The 22,375-nt window shown below is 43.3% G+C and overlaps 1 protein-coding gene across 1 annotated transcript; it reads left to right on the top strand.

The window, feature by feature from the left end:
- Positions 1-1,000: 1,000 nt before the first annotated feature.
- On the top strand, positions 1,001-13,567 carry LOC119163393 (uncharacterized). Its single transcript, XM_037415380.2, has 11 exons — positions 1,001-1,467; positions 2,285-2,371; positions 3,977-4,039; positions 4,332-4,410; positions 5,933-6,018; positions 6,468-6,521; positions 7,283-7,390; positions 9,487-9,598; positions 11,358-11,517; positions 12,271-12,365; positions 13,380-13,567. The coding sequence occupies exons 1-11, from the start codon at positions 1,393-1,395 to the stop codon at positions 13,469-13,471; spliced, it is 1,011 nt and encodes a 336-aa protein (XP_037271277.1). The 5' UTR covers positions 1,001-1,392; the 3' UTR covers positions 13,472-13,567.
- Positions 13,568-22,375: the final 8,808 nt, after the last annotated feature.

Raw genomic sequence — 22,375 nt, 5'->3', positions numbered from 1 at the left:
GTATAATGCATTGCACTAGAGATACTTGTCACTTTGAGTCTCTAATGTAAGCACAAATGTAGTCATTTTACCAACAATTTAGTGACCCTGCTATGTTCAGACTGCGATTTGCTTCAGTTACAAAATGATTTTCGTTGGGAACAGTTTGTCGGGGAGCATGGGGGACATTGCAGACATTCAATAATAGCCACCACACTAAAAGATATGCTGCTGCAGAGCATAAATAACAGGCTAGATTTTCAGCATTGGTGGCTACTGGTAAGTGTGTAATGGAAATAATGCTTGTGGGAGCACGTAAAGAACCCAGGCGGTGAAGATTAGCCTGAAGCCCCCCAGTGTGATATCCCTCACGAATTGCCATGCCCACAATGGTTCAGCAGCCTCAATAAAACTCGTGAAATTTATGTGGTCATGAACCATGTGTAGCGAATGTAATGGCACAATATTTTTCCATGGGACATGTAAGAACCAATAAGAACAGACTTGTCATGTGTCAGGCTGAATAAGCTAGTGCCGATGCAGGCATGAGCGTCGCGGGTTTCTACACCTTACTAGACTACCTGCAAAGGAGTAAAAAAGAACCCAAGATCTTTCAAAAGTTCAATCGGCTCTGAAAAGTAGGACGTACGTGTGGTTCGTGACGACAGGTGTAGCAACAGAGTCGAATCTCCTCCTTCCTAAACTTACCCAAATTGCTGGGAGGTCGGTTTCGACGCCGGTGAAAACCTTAGTGCTAGGTTCTGAAGCTAACGAAGGACTTCCTGTTTATTTTAAACAATTTAGTTTTTACTGGTGACATTACGTCGTTGATTAAAGTGGTATGTTGGTGCCCTAAAAGTCTGATCGCTTACACTGGTGTTTCGGTTTAGGATACCTACAGCTAGACCCATCGCCATGAACACTGCGCTATGCACTTCGCTTCGTTATGTCTGCTGCTGTGTGTGATTTGTGTCGCAGGAAGAGCAAGCAACAGTCGTGCATTTTGCGCAGATCAAAGACGCTGCTTAATCACTTTCGACTCGTCGCCATGTGGTGAACAGTGTGCCACGCGAAACGTGCCATTTGAGGTGTTTGATCGCTGCGTCGCCGAGCGCATAGTGCATCGCTAAGCAGCCGAGGCGGAGGATGCCTTCGACGCGCTGGTTGCGAGTCCTTGATGGACGCTGGCGCAATGAAACCCGTATGGCGCAGGCGTTTACTCCGCTGCTCTAGCACCTGTGCAGCCGAGTCCACGACTGCGGCGCTGGACTGGTTGGGACTGCGTGCAACAAAGATGCGTGCCCTTCGGGTCGAACCGAGATGACTGTTACCGAGCGTGCAGGCATTCGTCAACTGTTGTTGTGTCCGATCACGTAAGGGCCTCGGGCCCCTACGCAAGCACGGCGAACAGCAATGCAAAAAGAGGGTTCCCCCGTTTTTCTGCGGTACCACCAAGGTAGCGTACGCGGAGTGTCGTTCAGCCCGCGGGTAAGTGCTCAATCTTCCTCCTGTAAACACGCCTCGATTGCTGGCTCAGCTGTTCGAGGAACTGACACGTACCGTTCACGTCGATGCGCATACAACTACGTGCCGAGTTGATTTACAATGCTATGTTCGTACATCTACCGTGCGCTCGCATAATTGAGAAGTGTTGATAAGTGTGAGATGTTTTCGTTTCTTCTTAGGAACGCAAGTTGTTTGATTGAAGACAGTCTGTTAACAATGCATGTTTTGTCTTGGTTAGGTAAATGTCACGCGTTGTAGTCGCACCTATGCTGGTGTAAAATATGAGGGGGAAAATCTGTTACGATGTAGTATGGTGCGTTTTGTTTCGCTGTACAGCAACCACCTGTTAGCCTAAACCCCCTCTCCCCCTTTTCCTTTCTTTTATGTCGCTGTCGTTGGGCTGAAAGAGCGTGCAAGACAAAACAATGCTGGCCTAAACAATGCAATTACGTTCGGCAAATACTGCGGGTGGGTTTGCAACTACGCTGCTAATTGAGTATTGAGCAAGAAATGAGCACCAATTTAAACATTGCAATGATAGACGCAATCGATGTATCTTTGCAAAACTTAGCCTTAAATAGTTTGTTTTATATGGTGTGTGTTCTTAGCTTTCGCTGCGGAACTTGCACTCGATGATAACTATAAAACGATAAAGTAAGCAATTGGATCATTTTGATGTTGAATTACATATTTACTACAGGAATCACGATTTGTTGCATTAATTGAGATTACACCACTTCATCCCCGGCTGTTATGCTCTGTGACTTATTTAATTATGTATGTTCTGATGCTTACACAGGACAGATACTTGTTCTGTTCGGGTGCCTATGATGGAAAAGTCAATCTGTATACAGCACAGCATATGGAGCTGCTTATGTGTTACCAGGCAAGTATTAATCTCCAACAGCCATTTATCCTTCAGCACCAATCTTTTTACCTTATTCAACTTTAGCCTCAAGTTAGTCCCAGTTACTTGCCCAAGTCATGGCTCTATCACAGTTGAAAAATTTGTTTATAGTGCAGAGTGAAAATTATTTCAGATGATTTTCTGAGCGTGTTGGTGATCTGTACGCTTGTGGGAAAGATATTGTCAGTAAGTTGTCTAAAGATTTCAGAAAGTTATCATATTTAGCCGGTACATACTATGCTCTACTACATGTCATGTTCAAAGTGTTCAGCTAGTACCCAAAGGCAATCAAAGTGAACTGCAGGGGAGAGTGGTCATTGCTGCGCTCCTAGTTCAGTGATACTGTGTGATAACTCTTAATGCACGCCTTTGGAAAGCAACAGCTGTTTCTTGACAGTGTCTATTGCCTTATTTGGCAGTTTTAAAATTGGGCAGTCAAGCTTTGTGTTTGTTGCGACTGTGCATGTGTCATACTCCACCCTTAAGAGTACACACACAAAGTGATGGAAATAGTGTATTATACCCAACAAACGACATCCCTGCATACCCCATTTTAAAAACTGCCCGTTTATTGTATTATGGGACTCACTTGGCCATTGAATTATAATTTCAATCATGCCCTAAATGTTCAATAAATATGTGGAGGAAATGCTCATGTATGGCAAGTTAATGCCCAAAGCTGTTGAACTGAATGATTGATTAACCTTGGAATTTAATCCTGCACTGCACATTATTAAAGTTACAACTTAAGCATATCCTAGCAAGGCCATGGTAACTTCTGCGAAGTGAGCTAAAATTAAGATATTAGAACATATGATTAGAGGGACTCTAAAAGCAAATATTAAGTTGATATTGATTGCTGAGATAGCGGTCCAGAAACCTCAAAGTGTTACTCTTGCGCCAAGGAAGTGCTTATTTTGAAATAAAACCACGTTTTAGTGGTCCGCATCACGTTAGCACACTTCAAATCTCTCTCTTGAAAGTGGTTCATTTCACGTCACTGTTGCCGGGCACAACATTGCCCGGCTTTGCTTCACAGCCGCCGGCACTAGTTGCACCAAAGAGAAAGTAGCGGGAGCCACAGCAGCAACAACAGCCATTGAAAAATGTTCTGCCATGGCCTTCGAGATAGTGGGCATGCTTGGTTCAACTGTGCCCCGCTAGATGGCATCACCTGTCCATTTAGCCAGGCGAAAATGTAACTTTTAAACCACTCACACCATTTCCCATGGTAACTCCTGGCGGTTCTTTTTTCTATAAACTTAACAGAAATGAACAAGCAGTATTTTATTATGTCTCTTGGTGCACGGGAGGTTATTTTTTATTGCTGCTAATTTGATAACTAATGAAAACTAATGAACAATTGTAGTCCGTCGCACTCATGACATCAGGATCATTTCCAAAATATTCCACTCATGGGGCCCGTCGTGTTATACATTAAGCTTAATTTTTCAGTAAGTAGGGCACTGCTGTTGATAATATTGCCATTTTAAAAATTGTCATACATTGAACTTTCCCTCTGACATAAATTGTTATTTGCCTTTAGTGTCCCTTTAATGTGACTTATGTTTGTGTCACCTGCAGATAGCATCCATGGGAATGACGCGCAACATCAATGCAGTTCGTTTCACCAGTGACGGCTCACGTGTAAGTGCAAGTTGATTTTATGGACGTGAACAAGTGTCTTAGATTGTAACTTTCTTTTTGTGTATGTGTGTTTTTAACACATCCTTTTAGCAGAGTTTTTCAAGGGGAAAATGTCATAAATATAAATGGACAGGTTGTCTCCAGTTGACTTTCGAACCCTCATCTGCGTACTACTAAACATGGACCTATATATTTCGAAAGCATACTAAATTGAAACTGAAGTGGCTACCTGTAGTTGTCCAAAACTGATTCATAAAATCCGGAGAAAACTTACAATTTCTTGTCTCTACAGATTCTTGCTGCAACCACAGCCAGGAGGTTGGCTGTGATAGACGTGGAGCGTGGGGAGCAAGTTATGACGTACGACAACTGTGAGTACACTTCACGAAAACTGGCATTTAACTGGTGTTGGTGTTTATTTTCTTTTTATTCGCCTTTTGCAAGCTGTGTTATGCAAGCCTCATTTGAATAATGCCAGTCTTGGAGAAGTGTAAATAGAAGGATGTGCAGATCCCATAAGTAGCATGTTCGGTTGGGTCATTGAAGAAGATGGTATCATGCAGAGTCAAAACTCGAATGCTAATGTTGCAACAAGCACAAATGTCTTCATTTTATCCAGTATATACAGGCTGTTTCACACTTAACAGTGCATTGAAACATGCTCACAGTTTTCTTTTAAATGTGAAACAGCCTGTACATATATTTTTTGTGTTATACATAATAGTTCTCTCCTTGTCTTCTAGATTTGTTTGCTTCCTTCCTTATACCTTATAGTTCATTGCTTAAGCAAATAAATAGGTGAGATGCGATAGAGCATTGTGCTGCCAGCAATACCTTTGACACAGGTTGTAAAGAAGACGAATTTAGGCTTGCAACTGGAGTTATCTGTTACGGTGGTCTGGTAGTTGTGCTAGACTTCTGACATGAAGGTCATGATATCCAATCTAGCCACAGCAGCTGCATTTCAATAAAGGGGAAATGCTACTTGCCCGTGTGCTTAAATTTAGGTGCACGTTAAAGAACACCAGATTGCCAGAATTTCTGGAGCACTCTGCTGTGCTGTCCCTGAATAATAATATTGTGGTTATTGGACGTAAAACCCCAACAATTATTATTGTTACTATAATTACTCATAACCACACTTCTGTGCCTAAGTCTTAGTCATTTTATTTAACTTTTTGTGTGGTAGTGGCCTATTGAATAGGCTACAGCACCCCCGCTCACTTTTTTCTTTTTCACGCATCTATTTTGCTCTTCACTTTCTTTTTTATCTTTCTTCCCCTTTTCCTTAGTGCAGGGTAGCAAACTGGATGCTCCAATTTCTCATCAACCTCCCTGCCTTCCCCTCATTTTATTCTCTCTCTCTCTACACCTTGTCAAAGCTTACTTCATGGAAGTACTTTGCGCAGAACACACGGGGACGAAGAAAGGAGACACATGGATAAGCACACTCTAACAACTTATTTATTTCTGAAAAAAAAAAAAAGACTTGCTTAATATCTAATGCGATCTGCACGATTCCACCAGAGAGCACACCATTCGCGCATATAACAATCACTCTGTCCACACACACCGTGTCCAGACACACGCACACAAAAAACTACATCAACGGCACACGTGCACTGACCAAGTGAAAAGAAAACAACATTAAATATATGCAGCTAGTTGCAAAATCTTTTCATCTAGTAAAGCAACAGTAGGATGGCTAATGCACTTGTCTTTTAGTCGATCAATCCAAAGGGCTTCTACTATTTTTCTCGCACTCTTTTCACAGTGTTTTCAACATACTGTTGTTTTCCATGTAGGGTTGTGGCATACCACAGAACCTCATGACGTGCTACAACACGTCATGAGAGGAGACCACAGCTGGTGCTTATTCTTGTGCACTTGCAGGTGCCTATGACACTAAGGACAGGGCAAGCCTTGCCGCTGACCCCATCTGCCCTAACATGGCTGTCTGCAGCTCGGCCAATGGAAAGGTGTGGAAGAGATCCACGTCACTTTGACAGAAGGACGTTGCAAACCATGGAGCTCATCATTCAAATGGGCCCGATTGTTGATTTAGTTCGCTCTAGTTTTCTAGCTGCTCTGCTAAATTGACAGCCAAGCATATACGCAGGTTGTGCAAACTGAATCTACAGATCAAAAGTTCCTTTATTTTCGTACCTTCGTTATATGTTACATGGGTTTTATATAGGGTAGGTGATGACCTTACTATTGTTTCGTGATTTCTTTAGGTAGGACAATAACAAGCACAATATTTGGCCAGAAAAGTAGATTAGAAATAGATTTTTAGAGCGCTGGCAGAATATAAATATCCGCTAACAGTTCAGCAAGGCGTTACAAGCTGATTAAAAATTCCCATGTTAGTAACGGTGTGCCTGTTCTCTTCTTTATTTGCTTTTTTTGTGTGTGTATGTGTATGCAGGGGTTGACCCTTTTTGATCTTCGGATGCCACTGCCACTTGACTTTGTGTATGATGTAAGTCTTCACATGTTATTTTGCTTATCTGTATGATCATAATGCAAGAGGACAGATCAAAAATATAAAAAACATCATCACAATGACATACACATGATTGATATTGGCATGTGATGTAAGATTGTTGAATTGGTGACAGTCCATATCCCCTTCAGGTATTAAAATGCTGTGTCTGGTAATGCATCAAATTTGCATGGCATGATTGCAAGGCATTCAATGTTGCATTCTAAGAAAAAAAATAAGGTTTTTTCTCCCCATAATTAAGTGTAATTAGTATATAACTGTACATCTATTAATTATGTCATCAGTCAGTTTCAATCCTTGCATAAGAAGAACCAAACATTAGGTGCAAAGTGCACTCACAGTTTGTTTCTTTTATTTCGAGCATAGAAAAAAAAAGTCTTGCTGTTGGTCCTGGAACGAGGCATATTGAATAAAGTAGTGCCTCCAGAAAAGTGATCCTGTGCAGTTATATGCGGCACGACAGAGTTAAATGACCCCTAGTTGACCACCCAGGAAGCTTGCACGAATGTGCATACTGTGTTTCAAGCTATGTATTTGAAGAAACACGCGGTACATGACACACCTCTGAAGTTGACGCGTACAATTTTACACGCTGTCACTGAAGGGGATATAACAAACAGATACCATAAATGATGAAAATATAGATGACAGGGCAGCCACACAAGAGATGTATGGGGTTTCCTTGCTCCTCTGGAAGACCAAGTGTGCCTAATAGACAACTAATGCTTGGCTTTCAGCTGCACGACAATGCAATCCGGGACCTGCTGTTCTTGCACAGTAGCTGGCCGTTTGTGCGTAGTCACCAGAGCACGGTGCTTTCACTCTCTGCTGATGGTGTCTGCAAGGTGAGCTGGTCACGTAATCACTTTTTATCACAGAGCCCCCGAACAGCTTCATGCATAGCAAACAAACAAGTTGACTTTAATTTTAATAGCACACAGTAAAAACTAAAACAAACAAAGAGTGACACACACACACAACCAGCGCTGACCTGCAATAATTTAAGAGTATGTTTGATTAAGAGGAATTCCATAATAAAAGGCTCAGAAATTTCGACCACCTGGGAATTTTTTTATATGCATTTAAGTTTGGATTCATGGGTCTCTAGCATTTTGCCTCTATTGGAATGTGGCCAGGGTTCAGTCCCACAACATTCAGGTCAGTAGTCCAGGACTGCTAGATTACTGAAGTGGGTTGAAGGGTTTGTTTGCTCTTACAACAAATATGCACAAAACATAGCTACACTTGATACTGCCACACCCCCCCTTTCTTTTTATGTTTTGTGTCTTTGTCCTCTTGCATATGTAGATAATGCCTTACGCACACCAAGCCAGAACGTCTGAAAGCATTCCAGATTATTTCAGGGTTATCTGTTAGGCTTGAGCATGGAAACATGATGAGCTGAGTTTATTTTCAAACAAACGCGGCCCCCGTTGATAATGCTTGAATGTTCACTGCCACATGTATAAATGTGAACACGTCTTGCCGCAGATCGAATTATTAATGGCCAGCGTTCTGTTCGCCGCTATCAGTGCCAGTGTGTATTGTTGTAGTTCAACTTTCAGCTTCTCGGCGCCAACTGTTGTCTTCGCTAACTTCACGGCCAGATGACAGTACAAATCGCTAGTGTTCTCTATGTCAGCTGTAACTGAGGAAGTACAGTACAGTTGCAGAACAGTAAATTCCTTGTCATGTGAATCAACAAAAGTTGGGCTGACATAGTTCTCTTCGATCGTAATAAGGCTAGATTAGAGGCAGTCACAACCTTTAGAGAAGGGGTGTGCTCCCTTAGTCAAGTGTTAATGCCATGTTTCATTTGCCCACTGTACAAGTTGACCATGTTCTGCTTAGTGGTGACAATGTCTGCAAAGTGTCTAAGCAGCTGCATGAAGTGATAACTTTCATTTTTCAACAGAGGGCCACATATTATTGTTTTTGAGTAAACCATGCTTCAGGAGAGAAAGTCATAAGCATGTGTGTTCATGTACGTTTGTGTGTGCATGCATACATATATACGTATAACATTTAAAAAAAAACATGATGGGACGATTTGACTCCCCCCTCTTCGAGTTTGCAAATGGAAGCAAGATATCCATATTGATGTAGTGTGGGCCGTTTGTGACTGCATACAGTGGAATATTCTGGCTCACACTCTTATGCTGCTGTTATCTACAGATTGTTACTATTTTTTTACTTTTCAAAAAAAGTGTTGTAGTGTCCATATCATTGGCTATGGCCAACAGTAGGTAATTGGAGGATTCAGCAGGGGCATGAAAATGCTCATACATTTTGAGAGGAAAAATAGATTGGTTGATTGATTTATATGTGGGGTTTAACGTCCCAAAATCATCATATGGTTACGAGAGACGCCGTAGTGGAGGGCTCCGGAAATTTCAACCACCTGGGGTTTTTCAACGTGCACCCAAATCTGAGCACACGGGGCTACAATATTTCCACCTCCATCGGAAATGCAGCTGCTGCAGTCGGGATTCGATCCCGCTATCTGCGGGTCAGCAGCCGAGTACCTTAGTCACTAGACCACTGTGGCAGGGCGAGGAAAAATAGAGCTTTTGACTGTTAGTTCTTCAGTTAGGGTAACTGCTATCTACAATGCGAAATGCACCCTTCAATACTTCACACTAACATACAACCGTTTGACTACTGGCTGTGAATGAAATAGAGGAGTTACATCCCCTATATTGCATATTGGCGAGCCATAAGTACAAAATCAACTAGCACAAACTTTAAAAAATGAGGAAAAAAAAAAAACGAAAAATACTTCCAGAATGCTTTCACCCACTGACCCGTATTGGAAAACTACCATTGAACTGATGCCGGTATATTTTGGTTGTGCTGTTGCACATATGTCCAGCTGCTGTGAACAGTTTCATCCTTATACTGCACATGAATGGGTGAACAATAGTGCTGTTTCCTGTTCCAGGTGACCACGTTGGACGGCCGGTACTTGCACGGATTCGAAGTGGGCCACGGCGCGAACTCGGTGGCAGCTACTCCAGAGGCCTATGGCTCGGCAGCTGAAGATGGCTTTCGCAGTGAGTGCTGCCCTTCCTTTTTGTTTGAGTGTTCTACAATGATTACCTTGCAAATTATGTTAGTGTTATCACTGTCAACAGCTTGATATCTAGGCATAACTTGTTTAGCCATATGGAGAGCAGTGACATCACGATAACTAGACAATTTTCCGCAGCTGGTTTGTTAAAACATGATGGCACGACCACCGCTAAGTGACCGTCTCCTACCACGGCTCTCTCCACGTGGCCTTTGGTACCACTGCTCAATGTCCTCATCCACATCACATTGTCTACTCAACGTTTTCATAGCGTCTGCTCTAACGCGAGTAAAAGCGAACCGGCAGACGCGGCGAAAAATGTAACGTGGCTGCTTCCGTGGATGCAGCTTCCTTCCACCTGGAACTTATCACATAGCTGTCCTGTGCCGTGTGGCCCATAAGTTCACAACATACGCATTTATTTGCTTTAAACTTACGTCCTGAAGCTTGTGGAGATAGGTTTGCACTAGGCTTACCTACTAAGCGCAACCGTGTAAGGATGCGACGTCCTCCACTGCCGCTGCGTGCGACGACGCTGCGGCCGGGTTCGTAGTTTTTTCTAACACGGCCCAAAAACCACGCACGAGGCAGGAAAACAAGAACAACGGGTTTATTAACCCAAGATGGAGCATAGTGCGACACTCGCGGGCTTGCAGGCCGTATAGGGAACTTCGCAAGACCGAGCAAGTACGGTTGCCTAGGGCGCGACGACTCCCGCACGAGGGCCGAAGTCGAACGCACGAATGAGAAGCCGCCTGCTGAGCAGCGTGTCAACCCCTTGTGGATGCCTGAGTGCATCTGCCGCGACGAGCGAATCGTCGGGCGCAACATAGCTCGTAGGAGAGGAGGATGTCACGCGCGGCCCAAAGGGAAATGGCGCTGCGTTGTGACGTAGGCCCACGCAGCGTGCCAGCGTAGCATGCCCGAACATGCCAGCGCGGGACAGAGCCGATGCTTGACTCGCCCAGACCAAGAGGCCCCCTGGCAGCCATCTTGGCGGATGCCGATGCTTATGCCCGCCCAGGCTACATTGTCGGCGCACGCGCGGCCGCTGGGGAACGAGGCGCCAGGTAGGAGGGCGCTCTCGATTTCCACAAGCTTCAACAAGAGCAATGAGTTTGTAGGTGTCTTGAACCGTTTTCAAGATTCATGCTCAAATTCTCGAAGATGAAGCTTAGCAGGCACCGCTAAATGAACCCAACTATTCTTAATAATAAAGACAGAACATAACTCATGTTTTATCCCCAGCGTGAGATGACAGAAAGCGACAGCCGATTTCACTATTTATTTATTGCTGTGAAGACAGTGGGGGTGTAGCAAGCGCGAGTTTGGATCGAAACGGGTGGTCGTGTCCGCACGGGTGCTGCCACGTTGGCTTCCAGTTTGTGTTGTGTGGTAGGGCTGCTGCCGCTGACCTAATGCGTTGGCTGGGGCAAGTGGCCGTAGGAAGGCCAGTTATGATCAGTGTCCGTGCGCCGCTTAGGAAAATCGTCAATAACAGTGTGCAAGGACAAATTCTACGTCCCTATCCATCTTTTCGCAAACGTCTGCAGTGTTTGCATGTGAAATATAATTGTTGTACAGTGATATTTTTCTGCTAATTTGTCTTGCTTTATTTGGTTAATTCACCTTAGCATAACTTGATTACTACTTATTTTACTTATATCAGATGCAGCCTGTGGTGATGTAGCTACGGGTGTACATAGTTTCTTTCAGCCCTCTGAAATGGTTGTGTTGTGCAGGTGTGTTGCTCGTAGGAGGCGACACAGTATCGGGATACGTGCCAGACATCGGAGTTCAAGAGAGGCTGTGCGAACATGGCAAAAATTCCGTGTGGAAGCTGCGGTACACCTCAAACGGAGGCCTACTGTACACCGCCTGCAATGGTGGCATTGTTAGGAGGTGAGACAGCATTGCAACCATGGCCATGCGCACAGAGGGAGATGGAAATTTTCGTTTTATTGCGATAGCAATTATATGAACACACTCAGCTGAATTTTGTCGCCAGTGTCAGCGTTGCCATCACTCACCGTATATGTATATGTATCTATATACATAAAAACACAAGAAATAAAAATAATTCAGAAAGACTCCAGCGTGCGGAATCGAATGTGGGACCTCTGAATTGTAAAAGCGAGGCGTTAACTACTGAGCCACGAAGGAGCACCTTATTCAACGTTCAAACAGCAAGTTATTTATATTTACCACTTACAAATGGTGATAGGCTACTCTGGGCGAACTATCGTGTTTTGCCCTGTGGAGAGGGAGCAGGGCAGACGCTAACGCACGCGCTTATCTCGCGGTGAGGACAATTTTACGTCTTGACTGGCCTTGGGCTTTCACCAGGACGGTTCTGTTGTAGTTACCGGGCGCACAAAGGTCACTGCAATCATTGCACAGTCCCTATTTGTGAAAAGGGCACACTTTTGAGACACAGTGAAGTAACAACCGAGACGCTTATTTGCATTCATCTGTATCTGTGAGTACGTTTTGTGCGTCATTTTTGCACGTGAGAAACGCAGGGCATGTTTCGATCTGCTTGCCATTCTGCGCGTGACCTTCCTATTTGTTGCTATTACGTTCATTGCTTTGCCTTTGTGGCAAAGCTGTCACTTTTTACATATTGGTGACCACTTCTGGTGCTGCTGCATGCAGGTACCGGCGCTACCCTGACCAGCACAAGTTTCTGGGCGAGGTGCTCTGGCATGAAGCAAACATTCAAGATATGGATCTGTCACTGTACGATGATTGTATCCTTTTGATAAGCTAGGATGTGTGCTGCTGATGTTTTCATCAAATGCCAAGCCCTGTATACTGAGTGATTCATGCGTTGAAGTCCTGGGGCTTCCGGTCTATGCCACTGGATGTTTCCTCTTGAGTCCTGTTGCACACGCACAGGAACATCTTACAGTTGGATAAATTTAACACTGTATCATTTGCATGCATTCCTTGCTGGAAACGCAACAAACAATTTTTCGAAAAATGATTTGCGTAGATTGAAACGTGTACATGACTGGTCAAGTTTGATGTTATGCCATAATTGTGAACCAGGTAGCCAGTGTAATTCCACTAGATTTCAGTATGCATTAAAGGGGCCCTAAAACACTTTCTTGAGTAACCATGGAAATAATTCACTGGAAAAGCGTATTACCTTACAAATTCAAGGCCGCAAAAATTTTAAGAATCCGTCCAGTTCAAGCGGAGTTACGAAGATTCGTCACATGCTGCAATCACATTCTCTCTTCTCTCGTCTCGAAGAAAGCACTGGAAGCTAAGCAGGGAGGGATAGGAGGGGCAAACAAAAAACGTCACTTGGGCCTCACGACCTTGAGCACTTCTTTTTCTTTTGCGCGCGCATGCGTGGACAAGTGACGGCCTCTCGCGGCCGTCATCTGTAACAACCGAGCACGCCATGTTGAAATCAGCCAATGGCTGATAGATGGGCTTACTACGAGTGATTTTTGGGCTTATTCCGCGATTTATAGAGAGAAGAAAAAAAAGCTAATTTTAGCTGACTTTGATAATCTATTGTGAATTCCAGGCCGCGTGCTGTGCTCCAATACTTGACCCGTGTGTTGTCGGGAGCCTCTACTACTGATCGGCAGAGTTTTCTGACCATGCTCAAAAAGTGTTACCGGGCCCCTTTAAGGCAGAACGAGTCCCATGTAGCAAGGGCATAATAATTGACTTGCTGCATCTCTTTCTTGCTCTGGTACATTAGACAAACCAGCCTGTCGATTGATGTCCTTGACCTAGGCTGGCAGACTTGATCACCGCATCCAAGGACCGTTCAGTGGGGGTACTTCCACTAGGCCCACCTAACCATGGCTGGACGGAGTACTGTGAGCTCTGCTGAGCCTGGCAGCAGCAGCAGTATGGTGTTTGTTGTCGATGCAATGAAGAATGCATAAATTAAAGAAGCAAGAGACTTGCCACTCATCACCTTCTCACAGCTACGCTTCCATTGCCATTTAATACTTGGCTGCACGGGTGCATGTTGCATCAAAAGCCTGCACTCTTGAGTCTGTGCCTCTTTCCCTTGTGCAGAGTGGCCTATATGCCAGTGCACAAGCAGGATCGGTTTGGTTTAAAACTGACTATTGGCTCACTGAGCTTGTGGTATTGTCAAGGAAGTCATATATCATGAAGATCAATGCAAGGACAAAAAAATTTTGTATTAAGGGCAACAAACCCAAGCATTTATGGTCTCCAACATGTTTTCGCAGCCATGCTCCTACACACTAATGCAAATCAATACAATCAAGTAGCATAAAATTAATGGAAATTATTGCTCAGGGCAGGGGAAGTTCTAGATCACAATAGTACCAATTTCCTGCAGTTCTCTTCTTGTGTCTACCATGCATTGCTGTGCTAAAATTTTTAGTGTCAAATTCGTTTCACTAGGCATGAAAAAAGACAGATGCACGAAGATAGTTTTTTTTTATGAACACATTTCCATCACAGCCTTATGAGCAACAATTGTCAAAGGATTACCTAGTGACCTTCATTATAATAAAATTTTGAGGACCTCTTGTTCTATTGTTAACACAACTTGAAGGCAAAAGCTGAAGCCTTATATGGCAATGCATTAAAGACTGAAACCTCGCATTAGGTTTTGACCGGCCATTTGGCTCATATGCTTCATTTTGTACTTGTCAACACAGGTGTGCTCAGCTTTCCCCTTCAGAGGGGTGGGGGCGAAAGGTTTTCGGAGCACCCCCCTCCCTATCAAGTCAGCATAGACTCATATCAAGTCTGGCATAGACTTTGCGCCCACATCCCCCCATGTGCAGCCTATGGTTGTGAACCCTTCTTTAGCATTACGTACTTCTTCGGCCTGCCATAAATATTAATATGCCATGGCTCGTATAATTCTGTAGTGTGCTCTTTGAGTGTTAGTTCACAGCCATCAGTAGGCCAAGTTACGTGAACGCTGCTTTTTTTAACGCTCTCCGAGCAGCTAGCAAGACTGCTGTTTCCACGTCTGCTCCATCTGGTGATTGTCTTCTTTATCTTCTTCACTGCCGTGGCTTCACACTTTCGCAGAGATGAAGTGAGTGTGCAGCCTGTGCACCTCAAATCATGCTTGAAAGGTCGCGCGATTAGCATTTTGTGCAGGCGCTAGCTTTTTGTTTACAAGACTCGTAGGCCTTCACGCCCGATAGGGACCCTGAAACGGTTCTTTGAAGTTTTGTCAGCATTTAGGCTGGAGCATCATCAAATTATTTGCACTACAAATTTAGCGACACGCCGTGTACAAAGGCCGCTACAGATAATTATATCATATACTCCTTCTCACCCCCCTTCTCATATACGCCTTGCCTCCTCAACTCATGAGACACGTTGGCAGCAGTAAAAATCGGAGAGCTTTTGCCCTGTCATGACCTCCGAGATTGAATGTCGACAGGTTGCATGCAATCGTGGAAACCATAGCCCAGTGTGCCCAGCGACACACACGCTGTCTAGCAACAGAGATGAAGATCGCAGAGTGGTGGATATCTGATCCAACAGCTGCCGCCACCGTACCAGCTAATCTTTCTTACATGCAGCGCATTCTATATCCAATCTGATCAGCAGCCTTGGATTGTCGTGTTTCCATGGATATTGTACTGTGTATGGCTGGTTGAAAAAGCATTTGTCTGAGACGCAGTGATCTGCAGCTTCACAGCATTGTAATAAATTACACAGTTTACGCAAAACTTAAATTAGTCTGTAAATGACCCTTAGGACTTTGTTTACCGGCCCAATAAGCTTGTACAAAATCGTCAAACCTGTTTCAGGGTACCTTTAAAGTGGTACTGACAAAATTTCGCAGCAGAGATAGCCTGTGGAATTGATACCTGTGAACATGTGTATATAATCTTTAAAATATCAACAGCAATTATAGCTTGCAAGGTACTTTACATGAATTTTCAAGTTTGCGTGCACGAGCGAGCACTGTATGCTGCACCTTGTGACATTAATAGGCTTTAAAGTGACTTGGTGGTGACCCCTCTACCTCCGTCACATTACCACGCTGCAGCTGCCACAAGTTATAATAGCCGCCATTGTTCAAGACTACTGCTTGGTGGCTGCCCGCGAGTCCGTGGCGGCGCCGAATGTGTTGAAAGTATTTTGTTCTGCAACATTGCTTTCCAGTTTCCTGTTTAAAAGGACTTCTCGATGCGAACACTTTTGAAGTGAGTTACAGTTCTGCGTACCGACATGCTTTAGCATTGCACACGCAAGGTGCTAATAGTAGCATTCAGTGGCTTGTCGTTTTAATGCCCTTTCAAACCCATAATGAGACATGGTCGGTAATGAGCGTGTTATTAGGGGCAAGGCTCCTTAGGGCGTGTTTTTTAAATTCTCCAATGCATGTAGTACGCAGCCACCTTTAGTTCGTGCAGTGTTCTTTAGATGGTGGTACTTGTAGTTGATGAAAAGATGGTACAAAACCAAATGGAACTACACCCGTGCTTCTGTCCGTCCGTCTATTAGTTCGTCTGAGCTTCCGTCCGTCCAAACGCTTCGCCCCACTCATCATCATCCACTCCGTGCATATGCTGTGATTTTTTAGTTATTTGCCAAGCCAGTGTTTGACGATGTGTCGCATTATGGCTAACAGGCCTCCAGCAACAAATAACGGTGGGAAAAAAAACTATAGGCCAGAATTTTTGTCAGTAACCACTTAATAATATTTCTCTAACATTCTGTCCCATTAAAGCACAGCTATGGGATATTGCAGTTTAGTAGGACTGACTGGTAGGCTAGTTGGCCTCGCATTGTCACGATGCCGATTTAAGGCACATACGGTACTAGTGTAAGCGTGATAAGATTACTTAGGTTTGTGTACACAAAAGCACTCATCCTTGTGAGTGCATTTCTTTTGCATGTGTTTAATTAACAATAAATGTAGTGATGGCGACACAGCAATTGTTCACTAGTGAAAGGACCGACAGCTTTCTGAAGTCATGTGTTTAATGAGGCTTCACAAAAACAGAAATGTTGGCAGTCATTACAGGAAATGTGCACCATTGTAGACAGCTAGCACAGTGCACTTGCAACACTGCTTTGCTATTCACTGCAAGCAAACAGACAACATTGTAACAGCAAGAAACAAAATGTAAAATCAACTGCAGGCCTTCAACTTGTGCGCTGTACATTACGTCGACAAGAAAGCCCACTATGAACACTTCCTCAGGCAACAACCATCATCACGTTCCCTCGAACCTCGTAGAGGTGTGTGTCACAGTGAAATTTGTTTCACACAGTGGCTGGCTGCCTTACCCAAACATTCCGTTCAGAATAAATTGGAATTGTACACCGGTAGCAATGCCTCACCAAGCAAAATGAAAGTGAACAACCTAGAAGCACATGCTCTTGTGCAATGCTGAAATGTTGTTTGCAACACTCAAACGTTGACACCAATTTTGTTTATTCGATTTCGCACTGTGATCTGGTACCACTGTATGAAATTTGAGGTGAAATGAAGCACTGCTCAGGCGGGTAGAGCTGTTCACATTTTGCTCCCTTATAAAGTACATCTTTAACTGAGTACTTGCAAGGTGAGTATACATGGCGCTTAGGTTATAAAGATGAAGCAAGGGCGCATGTACCGAGTCACTTTGCTAGAGCACAAATTCAGCTTCTGTGACAAATGCTTATCAGCAATAAATTACTTCAAGCAGCAAGAAGTACTAGTGTAGACAATCTATCGGCGCTACAGCAATGTTTTTGGATACGTTAGGAGGCATGACTTTGCAAGTCAACTCAAAGTTTTCCAAAAACAAACAAAAAAAGCCCCTAACACATTTATCACATTCGCAAGCTGGTGCACACTTGTGACAGATCAAGACAAGACCTGGGCCTGACAGAGCACTGCGTACATGTCTGGTTATGCATCTTTGATGGCTTGCACAGCTTGTAGTTATTACGCGATGTCGCACAACATAATGCTCATATGGACATGTAAAGGCCTGCATTCACTATACAACAATGTCCTGCTTTCCAGCATATGATGTGTGCGACATAATGAGCCCAGTAACTAGCTTGGACAAGTTTATCAAGATTGATGCTACCCGACTGCTTATATTATAGACTTGCAGAGCAGATTTACACAAAAGTCATAAAATAATTATAATAACGAAAAAGGTACACTTGCTCATTCTGATTATTTGTGTAATTCTGCATCGAGATACACTATCCCAACTCGCCCACAAAATTGGGCGCTTTTAACAAGATGGCTAAGCATTTGGAGAGAGAGCAAGATTTAATGTTGTGCTTGGACTTTCAGCATGGTGCTGTACCTAATAAATGGATGTGATGACACCACACAGTGCAGATGGCAACTACTGAAAGAAAAGAGCAGTACCACACCATATATCTGGTGTTTTGCGACATAGATTTGACGAATGCTGTAACTGCATGTATTGCACCTCTGTGGTGCATGAAATGAGACCGATGAAAAAAACCTATGGCTGTGCAGTTTGAGCTGCCACAACCTTCCAAAACTGCGCACATACCTTGATGCGGCTGTTGAGTTAATGGGCACATGGAACTCGCCGGATACAAGAACTGCGAGGGCTACTAAGTAGTTGCAATTTTCACTAGCGTAAGTATACACACCATAAGCCATGTAAGATGATGCAGCTACATCAACAAACAGTGCTCTGTGAGGATAGGACTTAAAGCACACCTATTTCATGCATCCTAAAGCAGACAAACACATAGTACAAACATGCACGACATATTTCATTGCTCTTCTGGCATGCGGACAGGCCATTACAAAAATGCAAAACTGAGGCGATGCAGAACACAGTTTAGCCGACTAACCAGGCGTGCGAAAACAGCATTTTGCTTAAAAACAGGCTGCTCTTTAAAAAAGCAAGAGGAATACAGTGGGAGAGAGAAGCACTAAAAAGACAGCGCTATGTAAAACAGGAACCAACTAAACCCTGAATAACCGAAGGAAACCTGTGACCTAAGCTTGACAAGAACTACAAATATTTTCCAGAAAAAAAATCTTAAATACTTTAGGCATGTGCAAATACAGGTATATAAGCACCTGTTAATGTGTCTACAGATAAAAATATATTTTATACCAAGCCAATGCTGCAAGATAACGGGGCCTGTCTAATGACAGAATCAAGGTGAGCATGTCCAAACTGGCAATGCACACCTGTAATGATAAATATGGTGTGGAACAGAAATATGTAAGAAACCTGAAACAAATGATACCACACACCTACTTTGACTGGGTTCCTGAAAGGCTTTTTTGTCTGCTAGGTACAGTCGCAAGTGAAAAATGTGTGTCAGGCAAAGAAAAGCACAATTGCACTGAATTGTGCAGTTAACAACTGTGGGCAAGATTTGTTTAAGAGAAATCGGTATTTTGTAAAATTCTGAAATACAATGCAAACAAAACAATCTATATCTAGTGCTTTGCCCTAGCCACACCATCGTAGAGAGAGCTAGTTCACAAAAATATCTCTAAAAATACTGGACACACACACGCAACATGCAATTCCTGAATACTTTCAGTATTCTCATGTAGCTGTGTGCTACTGCATTCCATTTTACTGTGTCAACCTCACTCTTTGACAGTGCTGTCTCGTCAAAAAGGCACAAGGAATCATTTGGCTTGTCATGGCAGTGAAAGTGAAGGAAATAACAGGGTACAGGACTGGAATACAACATGAAGGCCAACTTCACAAAAGCACGGCATCACAAGGGCCAAACCCTGAAGGCACATCGTGTCCGCATACACTGTGGTCCTTGCAAATGTTTCTGAGGTCTAGCGCAAACATAGAATTCTCATGGTTGAAAATAGCAATGGCTCAATTTGTTCATTACATCAGTGCTGTCCACTGATGGTAGTTATAATAAAGCTGCCCAATTCAATGCTTCACTAAGGTACGACTACGATAAACTTCATATTGCAACATTGTTGACACCTCCTAGAGACTCCTTTAAGCATTGCGCTGCTCTTTACACAGTATTTGTCAAAATTATGCCGGCTACGTTACCTACTGCAACTACAAGGCTGATTATATATGCTACTAAAGTGACTTCTTTTGTGTTTTCAATCGGTCCTAGTACCTTTGGCTTGCTGTCCAGCAGGGACCACACTGAGCCATCGCAAGACAAAGTGAAATCGCATGGCAGCCTAGATACTTCTGCAGAAGGCTATACATGTATTCCTAGATGCAGAACACAACACTTAAGCAGGATCTAAGCTGTGATCATGAATACAATGAACCAAAGAGCTTTTTTTCAAGCCTATGGCCTTCAAGATATGTGTTGTCACGTAGCATTTTTATCATCCATGTGTCCTTTTTTTTTTAAACCCCAGGTCTTCAAAAGTTTTGTCCATGTGTTAGATTTGTGGGACCACTACATTCGTGAAGACGAGGTTTATACAGCGCTGAGGTAAAAAGTAGAGAGTTTGTTGGAACATCAATAGCACCACGAAAAACGAAGGCACGTTGTGACAGCACATTATGTAAACAATAACCAACAAACCGACAGCACAAAAAAAAAATCATGAAAACAGATTCATGAAAGAAGTGTTTCTGCAACGGTTGTAAAAAAAAAAAAAACATTCTAACAAAGGCGCAATGCCAGCCGAGATGTACGATTGTCCCCATCGGGAGATAAGCTACGTGAGCGAGCATCTAACCTCTACTCCAAAGGGCAAAGTACGCGTGGCAGATGCGAACGCGTGCCGTTGCGCGCTCATTGCACCATCTTGCTGGTAATGTGAAAAACGTGATAGTTTCCCTTCCGAGACATGCGCCTATGTGAGCTCATTGCACCATCTTGTTGGCAATACTGAAAACACAATAGTCCCCCCCCCCCCCCCCCGAAATGCCCATCACCAGCTGTAAGTGGTAGATATTAATAGCTTGCCATTTGAATTTTGAAGGACGTGCTCCGTGGTGGCTCAGTGGTTAACACCTCGCGTCCACGACTCAGAGGTTCAACGTTTGATTCTGTGTGCCGGAGTCTTTCTCAGTTGCTTTTTCTTTCTTGCGTTTTCATATATATAGATACGTATACATATACAGTGAGCGATGGCAGCACCCACGTCGACGCCAGCGACAAAATCCAGTGGAGAGTATCTATATAATTGCTATCGCAATAAAAGCAGTACACATTGTTCGATATAACTACCAATGTGCACGGTGAATTCACTAGAAAAGATTAGGCTCAAGATTTCACCAATCCAGATTCAATATAAAACAAAAATTAAGTAGCAAACATAAGTAGTATGCGAGTACGTCTTCAAGAAAAGCACTGCATTTGCTATGGCTTTTCTTCACCCAGCAAATGAGCTTACAAGGTGGCAAAAGAAAATAGCATTATATGCACAGTATTAAACAGTAATATGAGTGAGATATGCAGCCATACTTTTCTTCATCATCTAGGTCAAGTGTAAACTACTCTCCCAACTCTGTTGCATAGGCAGATGCACTACAGCAACGGTTTAATGAACTAACAAGTTGAAAGTATTATCAATATACTTTTGGTGCAGTTCTATCTAACACTATATTTTATGCATGTACTGACTTCACCACTGCAGTGCCCGAGATGTATTATGAATGGTGCAAGCAACACCATAGCTGGCATTTCAAATCATAATCCAATGCTGAAAATAGCACAAAAAAAGTCCACCAGAAATGTTCATGGCAGTTGATGCTTCAGAGATACCAGTCCTGCTTGCTTCACTGCCTCACACCAAGAAGACAGCTGTTGCACACGGAAGCTCATTGAAAAAGTATTCCTTATGGTGGATTCATGTGACGGACTGAACCGCTGTTTTGGCCAACCGCCACGCCATCACATAACCATCCGCTTCCAGTTGGAGGAGTTCACAGCTGGGCCAGAGATCAAGAGAGCCAACAATGCTGAAAACGTATTTACGTACCACCTGTCCCTGGCCTCAGCTAAGGGCCGCGCACTCAAACGGGTGGGACGTCAACAAGACAGGTTTTTTTTTAGGCTTGTGCGAATGATAAATTTTAGGTTCAAAGCAAATTAAAATAATATATATAGCACATATTATAAAGAAAAATTAGCGTATTTGTCATGACCCAACTAACCCGCACAAAAGTTAAAAACTGACAAAAAGCATGTGTCAATTCCATTCTCTTTGACTCAAAAGAAGTGTAAGCAGCTTTGAATCGCAGCAGGATTTGATTTTCGGTAGAATACAAGTGATAGTTTGTATAACATGTTACACTTTAAAATTTGCTATACTTCAAGTATATGAGCTGGTGGTAATCTAAATACACCTTTAGAAATCTTTCACGCTTTGTTTCTCAGTTTTTTGCCTCTATGCAGTGGATCCTTAGTAAAATGAGAATTTTCCAAATACCACACTCTATTTTCTGATGAGTGAATGCAACACAAAAAAAGAAAAATATATGACCCAAAGAACAACATGGCAAGAGACATACAGAAGACATCAAACCAGCACAAGAAGATTTTACCACGTGGAAAACTAGCATGTGACATTTTTGATGAATCAGCGGCACCAAAAGCATGGAGATAAGTTAACTGTCATATTTTGCTTTGACATCGTTGGTGAAGTAAAAAGAGGAAAACGGAACCTAGAGGCGACAAAGCTTCAGCTGTAAGGGATGGGAAGATCAGACAGCACAGATGTCAACTACTGGTAGAGTATACACAGCCTGTATGACCTTCATGTGGCTGTGACGTCTATGCGAAGTCACAACATGAATAGCGACAAAAGCAGTGCCACATCTTCGGCAGAACG

This window comes from Rhipicephalus microplus, chromosome 9, assembly GCF_043290135.1.
Source record: "Rhipicephalus microplus isolate Deutch F79 chromosome 9, USDA_Rmic, whole genome shotgun sequence".
Lineage (NCBI taxonomy): Eukaryota > Metazoa > Arthropoda > Arachnida > Ixodida > Ixodidae > Rhipicephalus > Rhipicephalus microplus.
The sequence above is the reverse complement of the archived record's forward strand: the minus strand, read 5'-3'. Positions and strand labels throughout refer to the sequence as shown.

Excerpts from the sequence above, each read along its gene's own strand:
- LOC119163393 (XM_037415380.2), top strand. The coding sequence starts at position 1,393 with ATGCAAAAAGAGGGTTCCCCCGTTTTTCTGCGGTACCACCAAGGTAGC. Across the intron at positions 2,372-3,976 it reads AGCTGCTTATGTGTTACCAG|ATAGCATCCATGGGAATGAC; the intron begins GCAAGTATTAAT and ends TGTCACCTGCAG. Across the intron at positions 9,599-11,357 it reads AGCTGAAGATGGCTTTCGCA|GTGTGTTGCTCGTAGGAGGC; the intron begins GTGAGTGCTGCC and ends TGTGTTGTGCAG.